Raw genomic sequence first — 12,188 nt, 5'->3', positions numbered from 1 at the left:
TACTTGAAGCCCATCATTCCGCAGGGTCCTCAGAGGTCGGGACTATCAAGGCTAAGGCAGTTTTGATCAGGAGCTGTGGCTCAGAGGTCAATAAACATGCTCAGTTTTCTCACACTAACTCAAGCCTGGGTCCTCATCCCAGGCCCCCAGACCTAAACCTTTCACATTGCTCACGCAGATGCCGCCCACCCGAGGCCCTCTCTCGAAACCTCAGCTTCCTGGGTTCTGACCTGCACACCCTCCATTCTGACTCCAGGCAATGAGTGTGCAGGTTTCAGACCTCTACCAGGCCACCCTGAAGTGATGGTATGCAAAATTTTGATAAGGAAAAGGCCAAAAGCCTTCACCAGAAGCCTGAATCAGGGGCTGGAGTGATAGCACAGTGGGGAGGGCTATACTGTCATGCAACTGCTTTGCATGCAGTTGACCTGGATTTGATCCCCAGTCTCCTACACTTTCCCCTGAGCACCCCCAAAAGTAATTCCTGAGTGCAAACCCTGAGCATAGCAGAGTATGACACCACCCTCCCCAACAAACAGACAAACAAACAAACCCAACCGACCAACCTACCAAAAAACAAAAAATTGGTTCAAAGGCCTTGAGGTGGGACTATAGAAATAGCCCAGTGGGTGTGGTGTCTGCCTTACATACAGCCAGCCAGGTTTGATCCCAGACACTACACACGGTCCTGCTAGGAGTGACCCTGAGTGAAGAGCCAGCATCCCTGAGTGCTGTGAAGTGTGTCCATCAAGCCAAAACCATAACTTAAAACAGGCAGAGGGCTAGGAAGATAGGGGCACAAAGGCTAGAATACATGCATTTCCTGATGGAGGCCTGTGCTTGATTCTGATTTATTCTTAATTTACTCTCCTGAACATATGGGGTAGGGCCCCCAAACAAACAAACAAACAAACAAACAAACAAACACAGAAAAGGGAGGACTTTACTATGGCAAAACTGAACCCAACAGCCCTGTCTTATCTCCACATGGATCCCAGAGCAGACTGAACTTCAGGCTGGGTGTCTTGTGTTTGGGTGGGGGGGGGGAAGGGGAGGTGTGTGCCACACCCTGTGATGCTCAGGGTTTACTCCTGGCTCTTCACTCAAGGAATCACTCCTGTCACCCTCGTAGGAACCAATGGGGTGCCAGGCATGGAAGTGTGGTGCAAGGCAAATGCCCTACCTATTTACTCTCTCTCTGACCCCGACTATCTTTGTAAATAAAGTTTTATCAAAACCAGGACTAGGATTAGGTTGCAGCAAGTAAGACACAATAGAATCTGCCTTTATTTAAAATTCTGGTACTTTGTTCCTTCAATTTTTACTTTAAAAAATCCCATGAAAATATTTTGTATCTTCATGACTAAATTCTTTTGGCACTGCTTTAAACTCAGTTCAAGAGCACTACTTAGTTCTGATTCTGGTCCTTTGTACTAGTTCCTAAGCAGCAAGAGCTGATCATCTTTTTGGGTCACACCCAGCGATGCTCAGGGGTTACTCCTGGCTCTGCACTCAGGAATTACTCCTGGAGGTGCTCGGGGGACCATATGGGAATCGAACCCGGGTCGGCCGCGTGCAAGGCAAAAGCTCTACCCACTGTGCTATCCCTCCAGCCCCAAGAGCTGATCTTCTTAAGGTCTGATTCTTAGGAAGCCCAAGGATCCTGCCAGCAGGGGCTAGCTTGCAAGGTTTGCAATAATAGGCAGATCTGTCTAGGTACCTTCCAGAAGTTCTTGAATGTTCTAGAAATTCAAAAAGGACATCTGACATTAAGGCCTAGATGGGGATTTTATGACTTGATAAAGCATTAAATATCAGGTGGATAAAAGGTGCAAATAATCAGGGGGCTTGGGCGGTAGCACAGGGGTCAAGGTGTAAGCCCAAGGCCGATCTGATTCCCAGTAGCACCAGTAAGTGTGGCCCTGTTAGTTCCTGGTTTCAAAGGCACCTCATCCTCAGGTCCCAGGTGGCCAGAATAGCCAGGAGATGTCCCTGAGCTTCCTTGGGAAATTAAAAAAAGGGGTAGGGGACAACACCTGGCCTTTCCTCCTCCCCTCTTCTGGTCCATGAACCCATCCAACCTCAGGTTTCACTTCCTGAGGATCTTTTGAGCATCCTAGTAAATTTCCACATTAATTCTCAGGCCAGGCTCATTTTGGTTTTGTGCAAGCCCCTGAACAGGTGGAAGGGAAAGGACCAAGGTGGGGTTCAGGGCAGCCAAGCGGCACACAAAGGGAAACCGGCCTCACCTTGGAAGAGCATCGTCTGGCTGAAGTCGCTGCGCATGTCGTTCCGACACACGGCCTGGACGCGGAACAGGTAAAGGCTATCGGGTGAGACATGGCTAATGGTGGCTTTCTGCGGGTGGAGAAAGAAGGAAGTGGTGAGTTTTGGAGCCTGGCACATACTTAGCTTATAAAGGCAAACCTAGAGTGTCTGACAGGTTCTGGGGACCCTGCTAACATCTAACAGTCTGTCTCCCCCCACCAGTGGGCTCACTTGGAAAAGAAAAGGCGCTCAGGAGTGACCCTGTCGACATCACTGAAACAGACAGGAGAGGGGAATTAGCAAAGCTGGTCAATGCACAATCCTGACCCTGCCCTGGCCTGCATCTTCCCTATGCTCATCAGTTTTCTTGTTTTCTGAACTACTCTACCTTGAAAAGGTTAATTATCTCCATAGCTTCTGAAATTCTCACTACACTAAATTTTCAGGGTGAGACAGTTGAGGGTTTCAATGATTAAAAGAAAAAAAAAATCTCTGCCTGTTTCTTTGCCACATCAAGTCCTCTCTGCATCTTAAGCCATTTGCTGGGTGCTGTGGGGCAGGAGCTGGTGACCAGCTGGCTACCAGGGAGGTGTCGCAAAGTCCAGCTCTGACACAGACACTCCCCAGCTGTGCGATTTCATGCCAGTGGCTGCATGCCTCTCAGCCTCTGCTTCCTTCGGCTTTAAAATAGAGGGCGAGGAAACCACTACCTCCCAGGGTGCTTGTAAGAAGATCGAACACACGTCAGGAAAGCCTCATTCACAGGCGGCCCCCAGCTTGCAGCAGGAAGAATGCTGCTCCCAATGGCCAAAGCAGGCCCTCTGTCTGCTTTTGTAAATAAAGCTTTATCAGGCCATAGCCTTGTCTATCCACCTACGTGGTGTTTGAGGAGTTTCTGCCCGCCACTGGTAGAGCAGTCCCCAGAGCAACTTAGTGAAAAAGCCTGAAATCTTTATGATCTGACCCTTTCTAGAAAGAATCCACCCATCCCTAGCCAAATGGCCACCCGCCTCATCCAGATATTCATTTCTCCCTGCTTGATTCCCAGAGGCTTTCACAAATGAGAAAATGGAGAAGCACTAACAAGCAGAGAGAACTTGCTTGCTGAAGAGGCAACAAAAGGCACTGATTTTCAAAGACTTCCTAATGGATGGAGTGTCTTGTCATTGAAATGGGGGTTCCTGGCCATGGACAGGAAGCAGCTCACTGTGCTTGAACCCAGTGGGCGCTCCCTACACTGCTGTTGAAAACCTCTGTGCAGGTAGTGAAATGTTACTACATTGTACCAGCTGCTCCTGCCAGGGAGAACGGCTTCCTGGTGGGGGCTGAGGCCATGTCATTGAACCATCTGCCACCTCACCGAGCATCTCTGGAAAGGGTGGAGGTCCCACTGGCCCCGACCCCCCAGGTTTGGCCTAAAGACATGGAAGAGGCCCGGGCTGCTGGAGAAAGCAAGACAACTGGGATGTTTTATAGAGATTTCTGGGCTGCAAGTTAAGAGAACAGCTTGGTTGCCACTAAGTCAGCACTCCTGACTTCTTGAGGAATTAAGAAAATTAATTTTGTGTGTCCCCAAAGAAAATTACCAACCCTAAAAATTCTTATAAAACAGAACTTGCTGTCAAAGCATGTTTTTCTCTTCATCTCTCTCTTTCTTCAGAAACTAATTTATGCCTCATTCTCTAAACCTCTGACCCCATCTTCTGTTCAGAGCAAAATCTTCCCTCCATCTAGGCAGGGATTTATTAGAATTCACTCCAAGCCGGTATCTATTCATCTTTGCATGTTTAATTATTTTCCACTTAGAACAAGAAACCGCCTAAGCGTCTAGATCGTTTCTGCTGATTAATGCAAGCCATTCTGACTTCAGAAAGAGGGAAAAATCCCTTACGACTTCCAGTAGCGACAAGAGAAAGGTGGAAATACATCATAACCTTGGGTGCCTTTCAAAAGACGCCTCTCTGATTTCACGAAGCTCATCATTCCCTAACGTGGCCCAGATAACAATGTCTAGTGGGAAAATTGAACATATAAATGGAAATGAAGTAAAAGAACCTTCATCTGAAGGAAGAGGAAAAATATTATCCTATAACTGATTGAATGGGCCACTGGAACTCTACTGGGAGAAACAAAGGGAGAGCCACTGTTAGAATCCTACTGTAAATACTGTTTATGCCAACTCTATTTCTAGTACTCTACCGTGCTTTTCATGTGCTCAGACAATCACGGGTCTCCTTTTTCAAAAGCCGTCCTCTGATGAAATAACAAACTCAGAGCTTTCAACCCAAACGTGTCTCTCTGCGTTTCTATGCAAAGACCGAGACCAGTGCTTGTTGGAGGGTTTGCTTTTAGAGGCGGAGAGGATGGCTACCACCAACATCGGTTCTCAAGGACCATGCTGTTGGCTGAACAGGGGGATAAATCTGAGAAGACAACATGAAGCGGGTGTGTGGAGTGGAAAGTTTGATGCCGTAGTGTGTGAGAAGGGTGGTGAGGGGCCATGGCCCAATGGGCGAGAGAACATGTGCAGCAGATCAAACAGAGGGTCTGCAGATGGCGGCATGATGGGGTGATGGGCAAGGAGGAGGAGGGAAAAGTCAAATAGTAGCATCTACAGTGCTGATTACAAGCCAGAACCCACTGTGCATTTTAGGACTGATTTTATGTTTACAATAATTCTCTTATATGACTTCAGGGAGGATGGCTATTATTTTACCGATGAAAGAAGAAGTCATCTTGAAGGGCCTAATTACGGAGAAATTTCTTTTCATGGTGGCATGGCTGTTCAGGGCTGGCAAGGGACTGGGGTCACTAGCTAAGCACATACTGGCCCCAGGCGACTGGGTGCGAGGGAAAGCAGGGCCCAGAGGGGGAGGCTCTCTGCAAACAGGGAGCTTTTACCAAGTCTTTGTCGCTGTCCTTGGTGAATGTTTTCTCCTTCTCGTCCTCATTCTTGGTCCAGCTGTAGGAGATCATGTAGTTCATGATGGGGGGGTGATAGATGGTCTCGGGCTGGCTCCAGGAGACCTGTAGTGCTGTCTGGTTCAGAGGCTGCACCTTCATGTGGATGGGTGGCGAGCTGCAAACTGAACACACACGTGGCCTGTTCAGGGGGGCTCAGCGCAACGTACATGCAGGACCATCTGCCCCTCCCTGTGCTTTCTGAGTCCAAGCTAGAGAAGGTGGCAGCTTAGAGCACAAGAAACTCCCTTCACACACATCTTCCTGCTGTTAACCTTCGCCTGTCTGAACACACACACACACACACACACACACACACACACACACACACACACACACAGAGTTTTCCTGCAGAAGCACTGAAAGGAACTTGCAGATGTCTTTTTTTTGTTTTGGTTTTAGGGTCAAACCTAAGGATCACACAGTGCTCTTTGCACCCGTTCTTTCCTGGCCTCAAACCCACTCTCCCATCACCTGCCCTTCCCACACCATGGGGCCCCCCTCAAGAGGCAATTCCTGAGTCCAATCCTCCCCTCATCGGTGTGGGAAATAACCTGGTCTCTCTCCGGGCCTCCCACATGATGTACAGCCTGTGCTCCAGCCCCCTGGCCCAGATTGCGGAAACCTTGACACTTGGTTCCCAATAACTGCTGCTTGCACCGATGGAGAAAAGGGGGCACCCCCTACAGAGCTGCAGTGGACTGAAGGCCTGACGGAACACTCCATTCACATGCTCAACCATGGTCGCTTGTGTCAGGGAATTCGGAAGCAGGAACTGACAGCAACAATTAGGCATCTCTGTCCTTTAAGAGAGACCGCAGGGATTTCCCTCCTCCCTACTCCCTTCTGCAGACAGTGAAGAAGAGATGACAATGAGGCGGGCCCTCTCGACAGGCCCTTTATCTGCCCGTGCTTTCCCTGTGCACTTCCTGACTTCCAGAAGCAAGTGAGGAGGAAATTTCTGTTGCTTCTGAGCCACCCCATGGCAGGTATAAGCTTGTCTATGGTAGTGGTTAGGATAGGCTAAACAAAGACAACACAGCTGTCTTCTGAAAAATACTGAAAAATATTTTGGGCCAGCGGCTGCGGAGGTGGTTCAAAGGGCTGGAGCACAGGCTTCGTGTGGGTGAGGAGCAGGGTCGGTCCTCAGCATCACAGTCCCCTCAGGACTGCTGGCAACTGCTCTCCAATAGAAAACTGAGAAAGAAAGCAGAGGGAAAAGAACAGGGAACATAAAAGAACAGGGAAGAGAAAAGGGCAAAAACAAAAAGAAAAGCAAGCAAAGGCAAAAAAAAAAAAAAAAAGCACGCTCACTCTCCCCCCAGTGACTGGGCCTCTTACCCCCCACAGGGCAAATAGCTGAGAGCCTCATTTCTCTACCTTTCACGGGTGCCTCTTCCATCAGACTGTGGGTGCCTCTCCCATCAGACTGTGTTCTGCTGTGAAGGTGGCTGCTCTCTGAACACGTGCGGAAGCATCGGTGGCTTCCATCCATGAGATGCCCACAGCTCTGCCCTTCTAGACTGGCACACTGGAACAGTCTCCAGCATATCTCCCGAGATGCTCCGCTCGGCCAGGGAGACGGTGACCCGCCAAAGGGAGCTCTGTGGGAGCCGGCACTGCCAGTCTGGACAAGTCAGGGGACTAGAGCAGAGAGACCAGGCTATTTCCACACCCATGAGGGGAGGATTGGACTCAGGAATCGCCTCTTGAGCTGGGGCCCAACAGTGTGAGAAGGGCGGGTGAGGGAGAGTGACTGAGTTTGAAGGAAAAAAAGAAGGGGTGCATAGGGCAAAGAGTCACAAAGACAGAGGGCCTGGGGGAGCTGGAGGAGGCGCAAGGAAGCCAGTGGGGTTGGATGCCGGCCCACAGGGGCCAGGTAAGTGAGGGTCCAATGAGGGAAAGGGAGAGGCCTCGGACCCAGATTCTGAAGCGCCACCGACGCCCGGGACAGCCCTGAGCTGGGAAGTGCCAAGTGCAGACCTGCCCTTTCCACAGTCCCCGGGTGGGGAAGCACGGGGATGGGCAGGTGGGCAGGGGTCGGCTGGAGGGAAGGCCGGTGGTGGTGAGGCTGTCCTATTGACCCCAGCAGGAGGAATGAGGGCTGGAGTGATGAACAGCACTCAGCCTGCCAGAGGGGACCCCAGAGAGTTCCCTGATTCCCACCAGGAGTGATCTCTGAGCACTCAGTCAGGAGTAAGCCCTGAGCAGTCCTCCCCTGGGCCGGGTGAGGCATATGGAGCGAGGGACGCGAAAGTCATGGGACGAGGCTGGGGCTGGAGGAGAGTGGCAGCGTTGGTGCAGATTGGCCCGGGGCACCATGGCTTGGAACTGTCTCCCCCCACCCCTGTCCCAAACCACATGCCAAGGGGCGCGTCAGGCACCCGATTCTCCAGGAGCCCCAACCCAACTCCGGCTCGAGGAAGAGCGCGGCGCCAGCTGCGGGTCGCTGCGGCAGAGAAGCCGCGATTGGTTCTGACAGGGTGACATCCTTTTGCTCTTCAACTGCCAAAGCGCGCTTCAGTGGGGGAGACGGGCTTTGGGCGGCTGAGACAGGAGGAAGGGATAAATTAATGAGGCATCCCCACTGCCCGCGAGGCACGGTGCTGCCTGCTGCGCAGATGCCACCAGAGCCGGGATATCAAACAGGCTGCCACGGAGCGGGAGTGGGCAGTGACAGAGAGCGGGCACCAGGTGGCGCTAATGTACCACTTTTGAATACGTTTAATTGCCATCCCCTAGCCCCAACATACATACTCCGTTTAGTGTGTGTGTGTGTGTGTGTGTGTGTGTGTGTGTGTGTGTGTGTGTCTCCCCCCATAATGGAGAGATCTACACCCCCACTGCCCCAAATACCAAATACCAATAATGAACCAAGAATACAGAGACAGCAGTTTCCCTCCTGATGATGGTCATGTCAAAGTTCCTGACTTCATCTTCTCCCCGCTCCTACCGCATCCTTATTTCCATGCGTTATGCAGGAGCCGCGTCTTCCCTGCTCCAATCGGTGGTGAGCTCGAGGGGGAAGGATATCCGCCAACAGTTACATCACAACCACACAAATAATTCTATCACCCACATGCGGATGTGACCATTCTTCTTATTTATTCTTCAGAATTAAAATAGCTGCCTTTTTCTTTACTGATTAAGATGATTCATATTAAGATTTTAAAACAGAAGCTCAAGTAAGTACAAAAAAAGAGAAAGTTTTTTTAAAATGGCAAACTAAAAGGCGAGGCGAGAGAGAGTGAGCAAGAGAAAGAGTGGAGCAGAGAAAAAAATATCTGCTTGTATAGGTAGGCTGGGGGGGGTCATGGTGGGAGGGAAACTGGAGACTCTGGTGGTGGGAACCATACACCCGGGAATGGACAGGTGTTGGAATATTGTATGACTGAAATCCAATCAATCACGAACAACTTTGTAACTGTGTATCTCATGGTGATTCAATAAAAAACAAAGTTTTTTTTTTTTAAAAGATGACCTTGATCATGTCCAACCTGAGTTTGATCCCATGAAGCTACATAGGGTCCCCCGAGTCCTGCTGGCTGAGGCCCCAAATCCAAAAAATAAAAATGAAAATAGATAAAGAAGGCAAAATGGCCGGAGCAATAGCATGGTGGGTAGGGCGTTTGCCTTGTATGCAGCCGACCCAGGTTTGATTCCTTCATCCCTCTCGGAGAGCCTGTTAAGCTACCGAGAGTATCCCATCTGCATGGGTGTGGCAGAGCCTGGCAAGCTCCCTGTGGCTGTATTCGATATGCCAAAAACAGTAACAAGTCTCACAATGGAGACGTTACTGGTGCCCGCTCTAGAGCAAATTGATGAACAATGGGATGACAGTGACAATAACAGTGACAGTGAAGGCAAACCGGAAACTCAGTAGTCAAGAGATCGCTCCTGTGCACTTTCTGCAGCATCTCTTTGTGGCCATATGAAAGCACTTGCACGGGAGGGGCAGTGATCCGGTGTGTAATGGAATGTGCTGCTTTCTGATAAAAAATATTTAAGTCTAATATATATATATACATATATATATATCTTTTTGGGTCACAGCTGGCGATGCACAGGGGTTACTCCTGGCTCTGCACTCAGGAATTACTCCTGGCAGTGCTCAGGGGACCATATGGGATGCTGGGATCTGAACCCGGATCGGCTGCGTGCAAGGCAAACGCCCTATCCGTTGTGCTATCGCTCCAGCCCCTATTTTTTTCTTTATAATAAATAAATATCTAATAAATATTTTTATCTTTCTAATAAAAAATACTTAAGTCACAGAAATGTTTTCTTAAACATCTGCTTTCACCTCCACACATGACTGAATTCTCATTGCCGGAAGGAGAATTCAGTAGCTGCGGGGCTGTCGCGGACCCGTACTTGTCCCACAGGTCACCAGCCGCCACACAGACCCAAATGGGGTTTCAAATGACCCGAAGTCGTGTTTGTAAGTGGGGTATGCATCCCTAAGTGGCAGTGGGTTCCCTCTGCACCCTGCGAGTGTGGACCATCACGCCCGCTCCCACCCGTCAACCCCCCCATACCCATCACCTTCACACAGCTTAATGCCACCACAGCTGCCTGTCCTCCAGGCCAAGTGAATGCCCACTGTCTGCAGCCAGCACTGAGAGCACTGTGACAGACGCCCACCACTTGCTAGTGGCCATGGCAGCTGCACCACGCACAGGCACTTTGTCAACCACACCCTTGACACATGCTTTTGCCCCCAAATGAAGCCTGTTGACTTAGCCAGAGGGGCCCCACCCAGCTCTCGAAGGAAATATCCCCTGCAAGGCACTTCTGACATCAGCCTTCCCCTTCTCAGGGGTCTGATTACCTTCCTGCCGGGGTCTGATTGCTTTTCACAGGCACCTCCGTGCAGGCTCTGCAGATAACTGCCTTCATCCTGAACCTCTTTTAATTACCCTCCTGGTCGCCGTTAAATAACGAAGAGGCTTCTAGCAGAGTGCCCAGAGCCCCTGATTCTAAATCACCATCCAGGTTATTTTCATAGCGATGTCACAGGAAATGGCCAATTCTACCCCACCCCGATCCTCACCTTCAAGCCCCTTCATCTGGACTGTCAGAGATGCGAATGTGCTGCATGCTGAGAAGTCAGAGGAACTTCACGTAACTAACTGGACTCAGAGACCCCTTCTGCACGCATCTCCCAGTACCCATCCCGGCTTGCACTTAACCAACAACTGGAGCCCTTTACTGGTTACGAATGAAAGAGAGAGTGCTGCCTGGGGAATGCGAGGCTCATTCACTATCCCACAACGCTGGTCAACAGAAACCAAACTGCCTGCCTGCAGGTGGGAGGCAGAGAAGCGACAAGTGACAACATACTCCATTCAGGGAGAGAGGTGTCCAGGGAGCCAGCTAAAGGTGGTGTGTGTGTGTGTGTGTGTGTGTGTGTGTGTGTGTGTGTGTGTGTGTCTATGTGTGTGTGAGCGAGCTGAAGATGTGTTATGTGTGTGTGAGAGAGACAGAGAGTGAGAGAGTGAAAGAGAGAGAGAGAGAGAGAGAGAGAGAGAGAGAGAGAGAGAGAGAGAGAGAGAGAGAGAGAGAGAGAGAGAGAATCCTCTTAAAAGCAGAGAGGATCAGTCAAGTGGAATGGAACCACAAGACTTGCCTTGGACAGCTTAAACGCTTGTCATTTCTTTATCGCACCAGCTCAGCATAAGAACCCTTGAACATCAAGTTCTTTAGGGTGAACTTCCAAAAAAAAAAAAATGTCTCTGGGAAGAATCTTCCTTTCAGATGAGCTGTATCAAATGGGGTCTAGGCAAACACCTAATTCCACTCCGTGACCAAGCAGACAATGTGGGATTTTAGACCTGGAAGCTTGGAGCTCCAGGGAGTCCCCTCCCTCCACCCCCTCACCTTCCCTAACGCTCAGGAAAGGGAGCTGGCTCTGGCGGAAGAGGCCAGAAACTGCAAGGAGGAAGTCAAAGCTGGACTTGGGCTCAGGCACTCTTGGGATTTACAACATCAGCATGATGCCTGGCTGGAACTGCTAGCTGCCAAGCAGAAGCCAAAGGTCAGACTCCATGCATCATCTTGGATGCATGCCAAACTGAATCCAAGAGGTGGGCTCAATAACTCCTCGTGAAAGATGAATGGGGACACGGGGGTCGAGAGGCCCAGAGACTGAGCAGGGCCATGGACCCAGTGTCAGAGGGGGTTTCCACACTGAATGCCAGTGTGTCACGTCCCACGCACAGGGGGCTGGCAGGTACATTCCCTCACATCCACCTCCCAGGTGTGTGCTCTGAGCGCAAGAAGGTGACCTAGAGGTTCGGCAGGTTACAGGGTGCTGAAACGCTGAAGAGCACTGCAGCAGGGAGCCCTCTGCACTCTGTAGGTGAAGAGGCTTTTCAGAAACTACCTTCCTGCCTCCTCATCTTCCTCGTCTACTCTGTCACCAGTGAAAAATGAGGATGGGCTCTATGGACAGGTTCTAGAGAGGCATCCAAAGTCCTTCTAAATCCTCTACACTGGGCTGCATCCCAGTCACCATGCTCTCCCACGGGATACACAACCCAAGTTTGTGGCTCCTTATGCCCACTCTAGGATGTTGGAAATGCATGTGAAGGGACCAGAGTGTCCTGTTCCCGAGACCCGGGGATGGGCTGAGTTAGTGCCCCTCACAAATCACGCCAAATACTATTTTTACGCCAGGCTGCTGGTTCCAGTCGAACACTTTTGTTAAAGGCTGAGATGCATGTAATATCTCTGTCCACTTCTCTGTGTGATGGTAGAGCGCTTTGAGTTTGGAAATACTGGCTGTGTAGTCTTATTTGAGGCAAACCCAGAAATGCACACTGAGTTGGAGAGATAGTACAGTGGGTAGAGCAAATGTCTTGCGTTGAACTCAGGCTCAATCTCTTGCACCCCATAAGGTCCCCTGAGCACCACCAGCATTGATCCCTGAGCACAGAGTCAAGAGTCAACCCTAATCA

The 12,188-nt window shown here is 50.4% G+C and overlaps 1 protein-coding gene across 3 annotated transcripts in view; it reads right to left on the bottom strand.

Moving 5' to 3' along the window:
* PTPRG (protein tyrosine phosphatase receptor type G) overlaps positions 1 to 12,188 on the bottom strand; it is a 798,688-nt gene that overhangs the window by 108,783 nt on the left and 677,717 nt on the right. For all 3 annotated transcript variants that reach the window (XM_004616469.2, XM_055134736.1, XM_055134735.1), the window contains exons 9-10: positions 5,170 to 5,354; positions 2,250 to 2,358 (exon numbers count right to left, since the gene is read on the bottom strand). In XM_004616469.2, the coding sequence (XP_004616526.1) occupies positions 2,250 to 2,358; positions 5,170 to 5,354 (294 nt within the window). The remainder of the gene's footprint in view (positions 1 to 2,249; positions 2,359 to 5,169; positions 5,355 to 12,188) is intronic.

This window comes from Sorex araneus, chromosome 4 (genome assembly GCF_027595985.1).
Source record: "Sorex araneus isolate mSorAra2 chromosome 4, mSorAra2.pri, whole genome shotgun sequence".
In the NCBI taxonomy this organism is placed as follows: Eukaryota; Metazoa; Chordata; class Mammalia; order Eulipotyphla; family Soricidae; genus Sorex; species Sorex araneus.
This window is presented reverse-complemented; position numbering and strand designations above follow the sequence as displayed.